The sequence below is a fragment of the Hemibagrus wyckioides genome, linkage group LG06, assembly GCF_019097595.1.
Source record: "Hemibagrus wyckioides isolate EC202008001 linkage group LG06, SWU_Hwy_1.0, whole genome shotgun sequence".
Taxonomy (NCBI): Eukaryota; Metazoa; Chordata; class Actinopteri; order Siluriformes; family Bagridae; genus Hemibagrus; species Hemibagrus wyckioides.
Genome location: NC_080715.1, coordinates 9,613,824 through 9,632,542, shown reverse-complemented (window position 1 = coordinate 9,632,542; position 18,719 = coordinate 9,613,824). Strand labels below are relative to the sequence as shown.

The 18,719-nt window shown below is 37.7% G+C and overlaps 1 protein-coding gene across 1 annotated transcript; it reads right to left on the bottom strand.

The window, feature by feature from the left end:
* Positions 1-7,185: 7,185 nt before the first annotated feature.
* LOC131354469 (nectin-3-like protein) lies at positions 7,186-17,985 on the bottom strand. The gene is made up of 8 exons (XM_058392169.1): positions 17,854-17,985; positions 12,078-12,422; positions 10,998-11,303; positions 10,538-10,646; positions 9,540-9,682; positions 8,992-9,103; positions 8,847-8,895; positions 7,186-8,771 (listed from the first exon to the last, which is right to left on the bottom strand). The coding sequence occupies exons 1-7, from the start codon at positions 17,918-17,920 to the stop codon at positions 8,853-8,855; spliced, it is 1,125 nt and encodes a 374-aa protein (XP_058248152.1). The 5' UTR covers positions 17,921-17,985; the 3' UTR covers positions 7,186-8,771; positions 8,847-8,852.
* Between the last annotated feature and the right edge of the window lie 734 nt (positions 17,986-18,719).

Sequence of the window (18,719 nt, the reverse complement as noted above, 5' to 3'; positions counted from 1 at the left end):
AACATGAACCAACTCTTTTTTTTTTTTTTTCCCTTTCCCCCCAGGACATCTGTCTGTGGTCTATCTAACAGGCTATATCTATACAAGCAACAAGCCCCTCTCTTAACCGTCACTTTCCATCATGCTACAGTTTGTCTTAGTTAAAAATAATTGTGTGCAGAAAATCCCTGCATATTTTTTTGGGTATATTTTCCCCTATTTTCATGAAGCGTGGCAATAATTCTTATTTTGAAAATAAATTATAGAAAAACATTATAAATAGCTGTTTATATCATTTTCCTTTTAAATACATTGATCACATCAGCTTATTTTGTCATCTAGTATTGACCATAACATTTTATTTCCTTCATTTTATCAGCCTCCATATGGACATGCGAAGGTTAGTTCACATCGTAGCCAGCCAGGTGAGAAGATTAATGAGTAACCTAAGCCTTGAGTTCTTCCAAGTTATAATGTTACAAACATTGGGATGGAAAAGCAGTGTATGTTTGATGTGGCAGATGGAGGTTATTATTCAAAAACAAGGTGAATGGGAGTGCCATCTCAGGGCTCCAGGGGCTCCACTTTGATCATGAGCTTAGGTTACTGACTGTGTGGAGCTTCACATAAGATTTTTTGGGGTAATGTGATGTGTTTTGCATGTGTAAGGTGTGAAAGTTGGTGTTGAATTATTGAAATGTATTTTACATTTGATATTTACACTGTTTTATTTGTTTTCCTCTGGCCTTTTGATATTCACCACTCCAACGCTCTGACTCAACAGTTTGGGTGCATGTTTAAGTACACTTACATTACAATATTTCCTTTATGGAAATAGAATTGTTTTTCCATTCACCCATTGTATTGTGTATCTTTATTCAGTTCTTGCTTGTTCACCACACCATTTAGCTTCCATATACAGTAGCTATTTGACTAGGGTCAAAAATGGGAACTGCAAGTGTATGATTTTTCCTGACCCTTCTCCTCTCTATAAACACTGTGTTCCACTTCCCCAAGATTTGGAAAATTGCAGATCAGAATGATAATTTCCAAGCTACATAGTAGGGAAAACAACCATGAAAATGCCTTTGAATTGAGATAATGATATGGTTTGGAAACTTAACACGATCACTCTATGGTAACTAATAACGGTAATGAATATCAAAGCAGACTACATCACCATTTATTTTCAGCAGGTCTAAACAGGTGACTATGTTCTAGAGAAAACCACACGCTTTGGTTTGAATGTTTAAGCACACACATACCAGTTTCACACACACCAGTTCATCACATTATATTGCACAGTGCCAGATCGGAGGTGCTAGGATGTTTTAATTAAGATTAATTAAATAATAAGACTAATTAAGATAATTAATTTGTGCTAATTATAAAAAGCAGATTTAGTGGTACTTGTGTAAGGATGCTTTCTAGACCCCTTACATTTGAGTACCATTTAAACATGAGCAGGATGATCAAGCAACTGATGTTTAAAAAGTCAATGTTTTAAATCATCAACTTGTGTAGTGGATGTTAATATTCTTAATGTATAATTAATATAAATTAATGTAGTCCCCTAAAATCCCTCCTATCTGTATGTTTATTTTACATTATTTTGTGTCCGTTAATTTTTAAATTTGGTTTGAACTATATTAGTTGTGGTATAGCAGCAGTTTCATGTTTAATATGCGGTGACATCATTTCCGGTCAGCCCGCACTGCTTCCTCAGACCGCGTTTGAGTGTGCTGAGAGGAGCTACGACAATAAACTCTCCAGATCAGCAACAAACCCTGTTTCCAGTTCATTGAGGATAACACAACGCAGATTGTAACGGTGGTCTGGGTTAAACCAGTTACACTTGCACCGGGTTTAGCTCACGATGTACGCAATAATCAAAATAATTAATCTATGATTATTTAATTGTTTAGTTTTTGTAGAACTTACTTCAGCCCTTGTGTTTAGTTCCACAACACACATGCCATTATTTTGTTTTATCGTGCCATTTATTTTACTTGAAATTGTATGCCAATTTGGATAAAAGCCTAAGTAGTCTAATAAAAATTATACTTTAATGTAGTTTAATTATTACCCACACCTGGTCCTGGAAAATCTCCTGCACCATTTAATTGTTCCATCTGTTCTAACACACAGGAGGTTTAAACTGTGGGTAAAAAACAGACTGAGATGGTGGTTCACACAAAGTCACATGGCTGTAGCTAAATTTGACACCTGACCATCACATCTGTTTGTGATACTTCCTCAAACTTTTAAAAAGAAAATTAGAAGTACAGTTGTATAGGAAGTATTTGTGTGCTGTTTTTTTGCAGTTTTGCTTCAATTTTGCTCCATTTGACCTACAAGGCCCAAACTTGTTCCAGCTTGAAATTGCCCCTGTGCAAAATGTGAGCTCCATGAAAACATGGTTTGCAAAATTTGGTATGGAAGACCTCGAGTGTTCTGCTAAGAGCCCTGACTTCAACACCATTGGGATGAACTGAAATATCAACTGAACCCCAGACCTTGCTAATGTGTCTAAATGATCACAAATCCCCAAAGCTATGCTCCAAATGTAATAAAAAAAGGCCTCCATAGACATGTGGAGCTCATTATAGCAGCAAGTGGGAACTAAATCTGGACTGGAATTTTCAACAAGCACATACGAGTGTGATGGTCTAGTGTATTTAAACATAGCATATCTAATCATTCCCCTCAACATATGTCTAGAATTCCACACCCTTTGGACTTGCCTTAACACAACTGTCAAAATCTATCTGTCTTATACACTACACACCAAATACCAGAGAATCTAATGGCCGATACAACACCCAGAGAATACCATATGAACACATGGCTGATACAGTAGGACTATATTTATAGTAGAAAAATTCACAGACTACTCACAAAAGAACACCTAATAAAATAGGCAGAATGAGAAACAGAGCAGGGGTTTTCAACTAGTCTTACTGACTCGATACCCACAGGTTTGCTCATTCCCAAAACACCTGATTCTGCTCAAGTAGGAGTTAATAACTGTGAGAATTTATAGTGATGAGATTTTAGTGATTAACAAGATTATTTTATCACTAGTCTTTGCAGAACCTGCAGACTCCTAGCCATTACTTCAACATCTATGTGTACTAGGTGATTAAAAATAATATTCTGCACAATATTTGCATAATTATCTGGCAATATCTCCTTAAACCCAGAGGTATATTTCAGTTACATGTAAATCTGAAATCTAACCATATTTTACTTGTGTGGTATCAGTTCAATTGAGGATCAGTATTAAGTCCTGGGCTAGTGTCTGACTGTTTGATGTAACAAAGAAATTCATGTCTCTGGCTGTAAATACATACAATATTAACAGCCCAGGTGAAAGCTCCGATATGTGGAAATCGGCCTTTCAGCCTGCCATTCACTTGTTTCAGGGAGCACCATCATGGAGACAGGTTAATCTATGTGATGGAAAACTTTAAAGGAAGAAGTTCTGAACTTCTACGTAAATGACTAGAAGTTATTTGTGACCAGAGATTGTGCAAATTTTTAGCAAGTCAGAATGTGCTGGAGACAAGATAGCGAGACTCGAGGCTAAGAATTAGCTAAGGCAGACTGAAAGTTTGATCGGGTGTTGTAATGTAGCAAATGAGTGACAATGTTTTTCTTTCCTTGTATCTGTGTTCAATCATTTTGATAAAAACTCAGTGTAACAAATGATCAGGGCCCTCTTTGAAATTTTCTCAGAGATAGTTGGGTCCTTTTGGCAGCAGTAAAATAAATTGTGAACCTTTTTTTTGCACCAGTGTGCTATTTTCTCCAAACGTCCACAACATCCATTAGGTAAAAAAAAAAAAGTGTGCAAACTGACTTGAATCCATGTGGTTAGAAAGGTTCTCATCATCTATATCAACACGTGAGAACCACTCGATCATATAAACAATGTTATATTAAAGGGAAAAGTGAGATTTTCCTGACTAATTAAGTGATAGATAGGTAACCTGTCATAATTGTGCAAACTTTTTTATACCAGTGACTAGACTGGAAGCCAAAATAGCTTGCTCTTTGGTCAGTTGAAACAAATATCTGTCTGATCAAAAGAACTGAGATTGAAACTATATTGCATGTAAGCTAGTTTTTGTTAAGTCACATTTGTGTGTGATATCTTGTCTAATAATCAATCACACATGCTATTTGTAATATGGTGTCTGTCTTCAAATTGGTTGTTGTCCTTCGGCTGATCCCTGTTCAAGGTCGCCACAGCGGATCATCTGATTAGCAAATTTTTTGATTTGGCACAGATTTTACACCAGATGCCCTTCCTGATGCAACCCTCCAATTTTATCCAGGCTTATATCCAGCCAGACATATTTCATAACCTCATCTAGCTGCCAGGTGATAAACGATATAATTGACTATTCAAAGCATGCTTGCATAATTTGCATTAGGTTTTGCAGACATGGCAGATCATTCAATGCAAGCGAACAAGCTTTGACAGAAATATTATGATTGTTGCTGAGATACTACATATAAGAGAGTTAAGCTCTAATGTAGAAGTTCTAAGATTCTCACAATATATCAATAACACATTAATAGTATATAGTGGAAATATGGTAAGTTAAACACTGCAACATTTTAATGCCAAGATCTTGTTTCATAGCAAATGGTCTGAATTAAATAAAACAACTGTCCATAAACAAAGGTGCAGAGAGTATTCTAATGATATACAGAGGTATTTACTACAATTTTACTACAATACTACAAGATATAATCGGGAAATTGGGAGAAGGAAAGGGAGATCTATGGAGAGAAGATAATGTCTGTTTACCAGAAATATGTATACACCATGGCAATCTTATATCCCACACAAAGGCTAGGCAGGAAAAAAGTTTTTTGTGTGGTTTTTGGTTGGAAATCTTCCTGAAACCTGGTAACTGATATGCGGGTATGTGCACCTTACGTGGCTAAGACAAACTTCTGTCCTAGCTCTGTGTTTTTTTTTTTGTGTTGAACTCTTTGTTGTTGTATGTTTATGTAGCACCAGGTCCTGGAGAAACGTTGTTTCATTTCACTATGTACTGCGTCAGCTATATGTGGTTGAAATGACAATAAAAGCTTCTTGAATCTACAGTTGAACAAAGGCACATCTATGCAACTGTGTCAAGGAAAAGGATCTGCATCTTTATCTAGTTTTTATTTTGATGTACCAAGCCTGCATCTCATCTCCTCATTCCAACCCAATTCATGGAAGTGTTACACCCCTCTGAAAGTAGGAGTTTTTATTCTGCACTAAACACATAGCTTTTGTTTGAAACCACTCCATTCTCAAATGATTCTCAATGAAAGTGTTCATTGTGTGGCTGTTTGTTACCCAAGTATGCCCTGATAGAAACTTCACCATTCAGCTAGGCAATGACCCAAAAACACTGCCAACTAATAAGAGGATAAATGCCTTCATCAGCGACCAAATTCCTGCAGCAACAGTAAAAGTAAGCTTCATACTGCAGGAAACCTATTTTGAGGTCACTCTGATCAGAAACTGTGAACTAACTGATTTAAATAATTTTAAATAAATTATACAGTATGTAAGTATATAATTTAGACCAGTCGACATATAGACCTATACTGGGTGTAACAAAGTATGAGAAACAGAAATGAAAATAGTTTTCAGTTAAGCCCATATTCAAGTTCTTTAAGTAATGTTGTAGATATTTTGATTGAGCCTTTTCTAATGGGTCATTTTACAAACACTTTTGTCCCACACAAAGCACACCGTATCCCAACTGACACCCAACAACTTGTCCAGACAAGGCCTCACTGTCTTATTCTTCTTTCGGCTTTTCCCTTCAGGGGTCGCCACAGCGAATCATCTCTCTCTACCTATCCCTATCTTCTGCATCCTCAACACTTGCACCCACTAGCTTCATATCCTCATTTATTACATCCATATACCTCCTCTTTGGCCTTCCTCTTTGCCTACTGCCTGGCAGCTCCATGTCCAACATTCTCCTACCAATATACTCACTCTCCCTCCTCTGAACATGTCCAAACCATCTTAATCTGGCCTCCCTAACTTTGTCCCCCAAACGTCCAACATGAGCTGTCCCTCTGATGTACTCCTTCCTAATCCTGTCCAACCATGTCACTCCCAAAGAGAACTTCAACATCTTCATCTCTGCTGCCTCCAGCTCTGACTCCTGTCTCTTCCTCAATGGCACTGTCTCTAAACCACACAGCATGGCCGGTCTCACCACTGTCTTGTACACCTTCCCCTTGATTCTCACTAATATTTTTCTACCGACACTTTTCTCCACCCATTCCAACCTGCCTTCACTTCTTTACCTCTTTCCCACACTCTCCATTACTCTAGACTGTTAACCCCAAGTACTTAAACTCCTGTACCTTCATTTACCTCTTCACCCTGTAATCTTACTGTTCCACTTCCCTCCCTTTCATTCACACACATGTACTCAGTCTTACTACGACTGACTTTCATTCCTCTTCTCTCCAGCACAAACCTCCACCTCTCCAGGTTTTCCTCCACCTGCTCCCACTACAGATCACAACGTCATCTGCCAACATCATCGTCCAAGACAATGATTCACTGCATCACTCATTATTCAATTATAGTAGGACTTGTTTACAAAAAGAAGGAACAGGAATCTATCCAACCCAACACGTGACAATATTCTCTTGTATTTATAAATATTTTTTGACTCATGAGACAAGGCATCAGCTTACTCTAGATCATATGACATTTCCTCATACATGCTCAGTGTCCTGTTTTTTGTTGCATTTTAGGTTTTCCGTACAGGACATCAAACGTTATAAATCATGACACTGTAACTTACCACCCTTAGTTCTTACTTGGCTACAGTGGTGCAGATTCAAATAGGTTTGAACAAATATGTTTCTCAGTATAATCTAATATATAATACTCCTAATGTTGTGTATTCCTAGGTAAACAAGCACAAGCAGAACTATTTAGTGTTTTATTTTTACAGATTATGTTTATTTGAAACAGAACTGGAATACAACTGTCCAGAATCTATATCACAAACCTTGACAATGAAAAGTATTCAAATACAACTATAACCACAAAGAAGACTTTGTACACGTGTTTGCTGAGAATGAAGCAAGAGTTGCAAGACTGCATTATTCTGGAAGTTGTCTTTGATAATGTGCCACGTGAAATGAATACAAATTAAAACAGTACATGGACCAAAAGAGGGAATTTATTTCTGATTTAAACCTCGCAAACAAACAAACAAACAAAAAACCTCCTAAACTCCCATTATGTTCTCATTTACTTTACAAATACAACTTTTTAGAAAACAAAATTCCTTCAACACAACTTTAAACAGCAGATCAACAAAGAGATGAATATAAGGGAAAAACTGGATAATCACAAGGCCAAAAACTGACTCAGAAAACAAACAAAATTAAAACTCCAAACAAACAAAACTTAATATGGTGCTTTTACAATGTAACATCAAGCTAGTCATATGCAATATGCATAATGCAACACTGGAAACCTGCTATGTAACACATCATCTACAACTCTGAAACAATGCTAAGGTCTGTATGCAACTGTGTGTGTAGCAAATAACAAATTATATATAAATATGTAATAATAAATATATAATAATTATTATGGACAAAGCTAGCAACAGAGCCAAATGCCAGTATAATTTTACCACAGATCCCTAGCAGGTGTAGGCTGACCTAGGTTTAAACAGGATGCAAGTCGACTGTGGGGCACCCGGGACCCATGAATACAAACCAAATGCTGAATAGCCAATCCACTTACACCTAAAGGTGTATTATGGTCTTAATCCACCTTATGGCTAAAATCGAATGAGGCAAACATTCCTGACTCTCAGGATAAAGCAGAGTGGGATAAAGTCATGTGAACTCCTCTAACTCAGCTTACTCACAAATCACGTTCCTGGGTCAGTCCACAATACACTGGTTTCATTGTTAGTGCATTTAAATAATAAAATCTGTGTAATCTTACTGTGGGTAGAGCTACAAATTTAATTTTACAAACTTTATTTAACATAATAATTACTATCAGCAATTCACAATGTAATGCAAAAATGTCTTGAACCATCCAATCATTCTATCATTCAGTTTTCTTTCATTAAACAGGTTTAAATGAAAAATGCACTGAACAGTGAGTTTCTGTGTGATGATAGACATCCTGTTAAATGTTAAACAGAGGCCTGTGTATAGACTATTATTTATTTAATTTACCCAGTAGTGTATCTGTTGCACAACTTTACTAAACTATAAACAGTTTCACCTAAATGAGGATGGGTTGTCTGTAAAAAGAGACTAGCTGGTGTCATCAACACAAATCAGTGTAAACGTAAAAGAACTGTATGTACTTATCTACTTCAGATGATGCAGATAATTCAGATGTGAAGAGTCATTCATCTGCTATAATTGGTTTCACAAAGTTCTTCTGTAATAAGCATCCAGGTGTAATCTCTTGAGGAAATGTTAAAAAACGTTTGTGATCTCCTCTGGGTTCTGATGCCTGGGTGTCATCCTCTCATACATGTTGCTTATAGTCCTGTTGAAAAATCATGCTCATGACAGCAGATGAGTCAGCAAACCTTATGATGTTAGGACCACCTTTTATATTGACACGTGGAAAGATGGATCCCAAACTGGATCGTTAGGTTACAAAACCTGTGGGACCATTTGGTTTCTCCTCATCTTGAAGGAGAATAAGCCCCTCCACCACGGCAAGGTATGGTCCCAATAGAGAGGTTTGAATCATTCATACAATGCCCCTAGGCAAAAGAAACATCTTTTAAGTAATTACTAATATAAGTGAGCAAAAAAAGAAAATAAAGGATTTCACAGACCTCTTTCTAGTCTAGAGATTGAGTGGACACAGGATCACCACTATTACACCTGAGTAAAACAGAAAATAAGAAACTCTTTATATTTAACCCTTTATATATTCATAATCTGCTCTCACTACTAGACTGGTAAAATGTTCAAACTTACTGCAGTCTTTTTATAAACTGCTGAAACAAATTAAACTTCCAAATGAGAAAACAGCAAACTCCAGCAATGAGGGTTATGATGTACAGAGTCCAGCAGGTTTTGGATTCTGAAGCTGCAATGCCATTGAGAAAGTATTATAGTTAGTTCACAGTTCACACAGCACACATCAAGATTTATATCTTGATATTTATATCTCAAACTGAAGCATTGGTGGTAATGTATGTCTCAGAGGCCAATATCCTTATCTACCTCTTTCCAGAATGTTGCATGTTATGTAAATCACACAGTGGAGAGCATATAAGTGAAAGGGACCTTTATGTTTTTTTTTGTTTGTTTGTTTTTCCACCATGCACTCCAGTACATTTGACTATAACTGGAATGTTAAGACTAAGAAGTTGAATAAATGTAGGTTGATTTGTAACTTTGTTTATTTATTAAACTCTGTATTTATAAAAAAGAAAACACATTTAATGTAAACCGTCAACTGTCTCACAAGTAAGAGCATTTATTCACTGTTCTAGTGAAAGTCAGATTATATACATACTCACATTGTTTAACATGCATGTAGAGAGAACCTACAGATTTCCCATACTGGTTAGATGCCACACAATAGTAAAGTCCGTTACTGTCAGGGTTCAGCTGAATAATCAGTCTGCTATTAACACCGCTGGAAAGAGTGTCTGGAAAATATCTAAAATGAAATTTTTTTGTTAAATACTGGTATGTGTGATTACATAAACAGCATCTATACAGATAAACATCATACTGTGGAAAAACTGCTGTCAAAATGCTTATTTTGCACTTTATATTTTTAATAACATTTGCAGTGACTTGAAGCATGTATTAGCATTTAAACCATTGGATGCCCCAATGATGTTGAAATTTACATTATTAGAACAAAGTTAAAGCTACTAGGCTTTGTACTGATGATACACACTTTCTAAATACATCACGCAAAATATCTTGTCTGAATTTAAGACTAGATTCAGATCAAATATTTAAACATACAGATTACATTATTAGATTAACAGATTGTTACAAATCAAGATTAGGATAAACTCAAAACCTAACAGTGTAATAATATAGATTAGGTTATTTTTATTTGCTATAACTGTTAAAGCCATATAGAATTAGAAAAATTGATGGCTGTCTGGGAAACATGAACATCAAACCAAAAACAGAAACCAGCAACCAGACACCAGGCCTGTGCTCTCAGGTTCATCATTTATCGTGTAACAGGTATAACTTTGCTGTTAAATATGATAAGCCATATAAAATGGCTCATGTACAATAAATATCTAAATGCTCAATTTTTCTTCCTTGCAACATTTTATTTAAAGTTCATTTTTTTTTAGTTTATTTAAAGCTGCTTTGTGCCAGTGCTTATTTTTAAAAGAACTATAAAACTGAAGTGATAAAGCCTCCACATTTATTATTTGACAGATGAACAGGTGCAGCTTCACTGTTAAATTTTAGAAACCATATAATATGGCTTATGTACATTACATTTCATGATTATTATACAAAGACGACTCGGCTCCATTACCTGCTCCAGGTGAAGTTTGTAGGTTTTGGATTAGCATCTGCTTCACACTGAAATTCACGAGTTTCCCCTTGATCACCTGCTGAATTAATATAAACCACCTGAGGAGGATCTGAGAGAAAAATTAAAAGAAGCATCAATACTTTACACAATGTTCTGTTTCACAATTCAGTGAAAAAGAATTAGGTGTAATGTTGACATTTACAAGTAATGCAAAAAGGACAAATCCACCATCATAATATTTATAACTGACATGCAGTCTTTAGTAGAATCCAAGATTAATTTTGCTTTGTGTTACTGGTTATTTAATTTGAAATGAATAAGAATAGCAGTACACCATTTAGTGTTACATTTAATACTATAGTTCTAGAAACATGTTTAAATTAAGTTTAACAAAAATATACTTTTGTTTCAGTATATGATTTTAAGCTTCTGCATAAAAATGAAGAACTTGGCATCTTACAGTGAACATTCAATGTGTAACTCAGTTCCAGTTTCTCCTTCAGACCAGGGTGTGTAACTACACACTGAACCTTCTTCTGGTTTAGATCTACAGATGCATTTACAATCAGGCTGCTTTTAACAGTGTATCTTCCTTCAGAGTCCACAGTGACAGTGTTTTGTACTTTCACTGAGTTATTTAAAACACCCAGACTCCACGACACTTCTGCTGCAGGCTTTGCATCGGCTGCAGTGCAGGTTGCTAAAACCACATCACTATCACCAGCAACAGCAGGAGGATCAGCGCTCACACTGACAACCGGAGGAACTAAAAACAAACAAAACAAACAAGCATTAAAAAAACATCAAAAATGTTGTTCAACAAATCCACATTCTGGATGTTTCATTAATATGCATGTCTGACCCTGATCACTCATGCGATTTAGTACAAGTTTTTTTTTATTGAACAGTAGAGTTCAAGTCGGACTTTAGAGCAGTGCATTTCACACTTTTATGATGACAAGAAGGCACTGCCCAGGTAAGCTCAAGTTCAAGTAATCAAATGCGTTTTGGTCTACAACTGTATGCACTGTCAACAGCCTGAGTGTTTACTTTTAGTATTTATTCTAGGTTCAGCCATTTTAAATATTTTAAACAGCATTTTCAAATCATGTGATCATCATGAACTTGAGTCGACAAAACACAATAGACATTTAACCCCAACTAATGTGATTAGTGAGCATTTTTCCACCCTTCCTTCTCTGGTACTATTTGATAACTGTACATTCTCACAGTTTCACAAAGAGCTTGTTCTTCTTTGCTGTTTTATTTAACTGGTTTGAAGTTTGAGATAATATACCTATTTATACCCTAGGTTGTTGTATGTAAAATTGACTCCCATGAATGAGTCTGTAGAACAAAAAGTCTTGTTTGTTCATCGGGTGGTAGGTACTATGTGTGGATGTAGGTAAGTGCAAGTGGGAAAAACAAACACATTGCAAAATACAATACTGTATACTGTAAATGTTATTTCCTAAGCATCTATGATTGAGATTATAAAAAAAAAAAAAAAAAAAAAAAAAAAAATTACAAAGAATTTTACCTTGTACTGTGAGACGAACTTCTGTTTCATAAGGTCCACTTGGAAACACACTGAAGATGCAGGTGTAGACTCCTTCATCTAAAACAGTAACACTACTTAATAGAATTGAGCCATTCAGTCCTGCGAAGTTCGATTTGAATTTTAGTCGATCCCTCAATCCGTTTATATATTCCTGTTTGCCACCTGAAGTGATAATCAGAATATCTGTATTTGACTTTGGCTTTTCTTTTGTTCGTCTTTGCCACCTAATACTTGTTAGAGTCTCTGCTGTCTCCACCACTTGACAGAACAATTCTGCATCATCTCCTGTTGTCACAGTCACATCCCGACCAATGACCCTTATGGCTGTATTTATAAAAAGAGGGAGAAAGAGAGAGAGAGAGAGAGAGAGAGAGAGAGAAAAAGAAAATATTTTAAAAATACATGAAATATGAATACATTCACACCATAAGAATGAGCAAACTATAGCTTTCCTCCAGAGAGCTTACTGTGTGTTGTGCACCTCTACTGTTTCAGAAATCAGAGTTCAGGTGAATGCTGACTGGTTATTGGAGAAGAGTCTGATTATTGTACCCTGTAAGGTTTACCTTTCTTCTAGAAGTTTTAGGAAAGGTGTCAGAACAATATTTAAGTGTAATATGATTCAAGTCTGGGATTTCAATCAAGAACATCCAGAAACTTGTACCAAAGCCATACCAGTGTTGTCTTTGCTGTGTGAATTGGCTGACTGTCATGCTGAAAAGGGCACAACTTCATATTGATGCCCATGGTTTTGGAGCAAAATGTCCACCAAGTTCATATACACTCACCAATCACTTTATTCGATACACCTCTACGCTCATTTATGCACTCATCTAATCAGCCATCTAATCATGTGGCAGCAGTGCAATACATACAATCAAAAAAAGCATCTCAGAATGTAAAACACATTGAACCATGAGACAGATGAAACACAACAGCAGAAGACCAGGAGAGGTTCCACTTCTGTCAGCCAAGAACAGAAAGCTTAGGCTACAGTTGGTACAAGCTCACCAAAACTGGACAGCTGAAGACTGCAAAACATACATTTGGCACTATACTGAAGTTTATTTCACTTATGTGCAAAAGAAACAGCTAGTCAGTCAGATTCTGTAACAGGAGCAGATCCTACGCATACTGCTATCTTTCTGACTTACATACATACAACATTGGCATAAAATCCTCTCGTATCAGGTATTAAACACTGAGTACTGCTTTTCTTTTTCATTCCTTTTTGCCCCAAACTGAAATAAGAGCCCGTGTCTCTTCTCCACTCTGACTCCATGTGGTAAACAAAGCATGGTGACATGACCTGTATCAAGCCATGATAAGATGAATCAGCATGATAACATCATAGGATTCAAAATATAAAATGTCATAGTAGCTCAGTACCAAGAAAAGGACAGTTCATAGTGAAAACCTCTCATTTACTGAAGAATTGTTTGAACAATATCCCTGAACTGCCACCTTATTGTGGTGGAGGGGTTTGAGTACCCGAATGAACCTAGGAGCCATGTTGTCGGGGGCCAAGTGCTCCTGGTAGGGTCTCCCAAAGCAAACGGGTCCTAGATGACGGGTCAGACTAATAGGCGGTTCAAATCCCCTCATGAAAAACAAAAAAACAGGGACCGTTACCCTGGAGCCAGGCCAGACCTTCTTGGAGACCCTACGAGGGATGCTGGAAGGTGCCCCGACTGGGGACTCCAAAGTTGTACTGGGGGACTTCAACGCCCATGTGGGCAACGACAGTGTTACCTGGAGGGGCGTGATTGGGAGGAACGGCGATTTGCAGCCGAGTGTGAAGCGGCTGGGATGAGGATCAGCACCTCCAAATCCGTGGCCATGGTTCTCGACCGGAAAAAGGTGGTTTATCCCCTCCAGTTTGGAGGGGGTGTTCCATCGTGAGATTGACAGACAGATTGGTGCAGCAGCAACAGCAATGCGGTCTATGTACTGGTCTGTTGTGGTGAAGAAGGAGCTGAGCCGAATGGTAAATCGAGAGCTTTGCCTGTCAATCTGCTTTCCTACTCTCACTTATGGTCACATGAGCTTTGAGTCATGACCTAAAGGACAAGATCCTGGATCCTGGGCGTTCCCTTAGAGATAGGGTAAGGAGCTCTGTCACCCAGGAGGAGCTTGGAGTAGAGCTGCTGCTTTTCCACATCGAAAGGGGCCAGTTGAGCTGGCTTGGGCATCTGTTTCGAATGCCTCCTGGAGGTGTTCCAGGCATGCCCCACTGGGAAGAGACCCCAGGGAAGACCCAGGACACGCTGGAGAGACTATGTCTCTCAGCTGACCTGTGAACGCCTTGGAATCCCTCTGGAAGGGTTGGAGGAAGTGGTTAGAGAGAGGGAAGTTTGGGAATCCCTGCTTAGACTGCTGCCCCCGTGACCCGGCTATGGATAAGTGGGAGACAATGATGAAGATGATGATGTTTGAACAATATACGCTCATTTTCCCTGAGAGAAGAAAGAGCACATTGTGCTTTATTTGAAATGAACTATGCAAATTTAATACAAAATACCAAACAGTGATGTAAGAATCACAAATACAAACCAGCTAAAATCATCATATCAAGCTATAAACAGATCAATAGTTAAAACAAGGATTAAAGGGATGAATATACTTACCAATCATTACATACAAATCATTTAAAACAATGAAATAAGTCAGTTTCCACTAGACCTAGAAAACAGAAGTACTGGCTGAAGACATTTACACACATTAACTAGACTAACTACGATAAAGACTATGCTTTATGGAAGATAAACCTCCTTGTCACACAAGTGGCACAGACCTTTATAAATCCATAACAAGGCAGTTAAGTGAGAGAAGTGTAAAGTACATATCTGAAATGAGAAGACTGAGGTTAATGAAAACCTTTGCTTGATAGGAAAATCACTGTGACCCTGGAACTTTTTGTAAAAATTATTGTAAACGCTACTTTACAATATTAGATGGAAAAATCAACATTAACATATATATTTTTTAAAAATAGCAGTGAACCTACTGCATAATGCACCTCTCGTGAAATCATGAAATATTGTGGTCTTATTATTTTATTGAATAAAAAAGTGCCGCTAGGTTTAACACATTAACTTAATGCTAGCAAAACTAAATAATCTAAAGTCTTAAATAAATAATAAAGTCTCCCACCATCTCTGGTATCAAAGCGTACATTCTTTTTGTAGGTCACTTGATGTCATCCTATGGTTGTAAGTGAAATTTGAATGAGTTGGCTGTCACCCTGGTATTAAAAAAGCTTTTTAATAGTCATTTCTGCTTCAAGCTCTAAAGTTCGAGAAGCCTTACTGAAAAATCACACAATATTTCATAATACTGCCAAAACGGTAGTCTCGTACATAAAAGTAACTATCTCTACTGATTAGCTCACAAAAGTCTCCTTGTTCGAACACAACTGCCAATATTCAGTAGAATGTGCTGAAACCTTTTTTTTTTTTTTTTTTACAAATTTGCCTTATCTTGCAATTAGGACATTACTCCTGTTTCTTTCCTTCTGTAGTTACAATCATCTGCTTGGTCATGGACAGAGTTCTCTTTTATCTAAAATAACACACACACACAGGAAAGCTCAGGAAAACCAAAGTCCCTCTCAGCTCCTAGTAAATTTCTACAGGAGTACAATAGAGAGCATTCTCTGCCACTGCATCACAGTGTGGTACACCAGCTGCACCACAAAGAACCGGAAAGACCTGGCTCGGATAGTCCGATTAATCGATTATCAAAATAATCGTTAGTTGCATCCCTAGTTCTATGGCTTTTTACAGATGATTTGTGGTTATTGGACACCGCGGTGAAGTTAGCTTGATATTCAGACATTAGACAGACATTCGGAAGCGGTAGTTTAGGGACCGTCGACAAATTTCTGTACGACTGAAAAAAAAATAACTATTCCTTCAATAGCTTCTAGGTCATGTGACCCTGTGACCCCAAGCTAGTACGAAAATAATCTACTTGGACACCGCCACAGGGTATACCTCTTTGTATCCCAAAAAATGTCTTCATTGATTTTTATTAATTTGTTTATTTTCTTCATTTGTTTAACTCCTCTCTTCTTTAAATAAACAAGTCATTTTTTATCACGATTACACACCATTTTTTATTGTTATTACCAGAGGTGGACAGTAAAGAAGTACATTTACTTGAGTACTGTACTTAAGTACACTTTTTGAGTATCTGTACTTGACTGGTCACTGGAAGTTCAACATGGCAACTCATGGCAAAGAACTCTCTGAGGATCTGAAAAAAAGAATTGTTGCTCTACATAAAGATGGCCTAGGCTATAAGAAGATTGCCAAGACCCTGAAACTGAGCTGCAGCACGGTGGGCAAGACCATACAGCGGTTTTACAGGTTCAACTCAGAACAGGCCTCGCCATTGTCCACCAAAGAAGTTGAGTGCACGTGCTCAGAGTCATATCCGGAGGTCGTCTTTGGGAAATAGACGTATGAGTGCTGCCAGCATTGCTGCCTAGGTTGAAGATGTGGAGGTCTCAGCCCGTCAGTGCTCAGACCATACGCTGCACACTGCATCAAACTGGTCTGCATGGCTGTCGTCCCAGAAGGAAGCCTCTACTGAAGATGATGCACAAGAAAACCTGCATACAGTTTGCTGAAGACAAGCAGACTAAGGACATAACGACCCCAAACACACCTCCAAGACGACCACTGCCTTGCTAAAGAAGCTGAGGGTAAAGGTGATGGACTGTCCAAGTATGTCTCCAGACCTATTGAGCATCTGTGGGGCATCCTCAAATGGAAGGTGCGGGAGCACAAGGTCTCTAACATCCACCAGCTCTGTGATGTCATCATGGAGGAGTGGAAGAGGACTCCAGTGGCAACCTGTGAAGCTCTGGTGAACTCCATGGGTTAAGGCAGTGCTGGAAAATAATGGTGGCCACACAAAATATTGACACTTTGGGCTCAATTGGGACATTTCCACTTAGGGGTGTAGTCACTTTTGTTTAGACATTAATGGCTGTGTGTTGAGTTCTTTTGAGGGGATAGCAAATGTACACTGTTATACAGGCTGTACACTCACTACTTACCATTGTAGCAGTGTCATTTCTTTCTGGATGCATGCACAGTGTGTGGGAATGGACACTTTGCAGCTTCAGACAGCCAGAAAAAAAAAAATTGGAAATACTGCTTGTGTGTTTAAGAAGACTATTGTGTAATAACACTTAAAAAATGGTGTGTAATCGTGATAAAAAATGACTTGTTTATTTAAAGAAGAGAAGAGAGGAGTTAAACAAATGAATAAAAATCAATGAAGACATTTTTTGGGATAAGAAGAGGTGTACGGGGGGGGGGTATCCAATTAGATTATTTTGGTACTAGTTTGGGGTCACAGGGTCACATGACCTAGAAGCTATTGAAGGAATAGTTTTTTTTTTTCAGTCCTACAGAAATTTGTCGATGGTCCTTAAACTACCGCTTGTCTGTCTAATGTCCGAATATCAAGCTAACTTCACCGCGGTTTATCGGACGGACAGATAGATGTCGTTTATTTCGCTGACCTGGTCATGGACTAAAAGGACGAAGACAAAGAGGCGACTTCAAATACAAATATACAGGACCCCGTGCGGGGAATACCTGCTTTAGGAAATCCCCCACCAGATACTGAACCTGAGGATTAACGAAACAATTGAGTCTATTCAGTAAAAACACAGCTGTTTTGTTTCGTACCAATCCGCACAGTTACACTTTGGTATAACCGATACAGAAAGAGCTCCTACCGTTAATGTTGGTGAAAAACAAAAGCACCAGATAAATCAATGTTGACCCCGTCCTGAAATACAACATTATACACCATTTTCAAGTTGATCCACCTGACCGAGCCGCGCGTCCATGAAATGGAGGAACTGAAAAAAAACAAAAACAAAGGGGGTTTTATTCCCGCCTACTGGACTGGGTGTGTCACAAAAGAAAAAAATATATAATTCAAATAAAAATCACCATCCAAATTGGGGGAACAAATAAAAATATCACCATCCAGAGTGGGGGAACACCACTGTTGTACAGTTTTATTTTCAATTTGTGTAAATAAAACAACTATTCACCTTTTGCTCTTCGGTTTTATACGCCACACTCCACTAGGTGGCGGAAATGCACCCCAAGCTCCAATGAACACAAGAAGAAGAAGACATCTACCGGAGGCTGTTTGTACTCATGGATATTACGGTCATTGATTTAATCCTGCGATTAAAAATGTCAACATTTAAATTATGACCTTGTTGTTCAGAGGTTGGATAATTTCATAAGACCCGGAACTAACGGAGATTAAACTGTTCAGATTTCCAAAATAAACAGAACGTAACATGACGCCTGCTTTGCAGCAGTGAAGCGAGAAAGCTGGACACCAAGTAGTGATGTGTTTCCATTGCAGCACTGCTGTGGAAATTTTAATAAAAACACACTGGTAGGTGTAACCGGTGTTGTCTGCGTTGTGCTTTAACATGTTTCTTAATAACATGTTATCAAGAAACAATATTTAAAAAAAAAGTGAAGGAAAAGAGAAAAACAAATTACAACAAGACAAAAACAGTTGCCAGGGGGAGGGAAGTATAAAACTCCAAAACATAAATACAAGATATACATATAT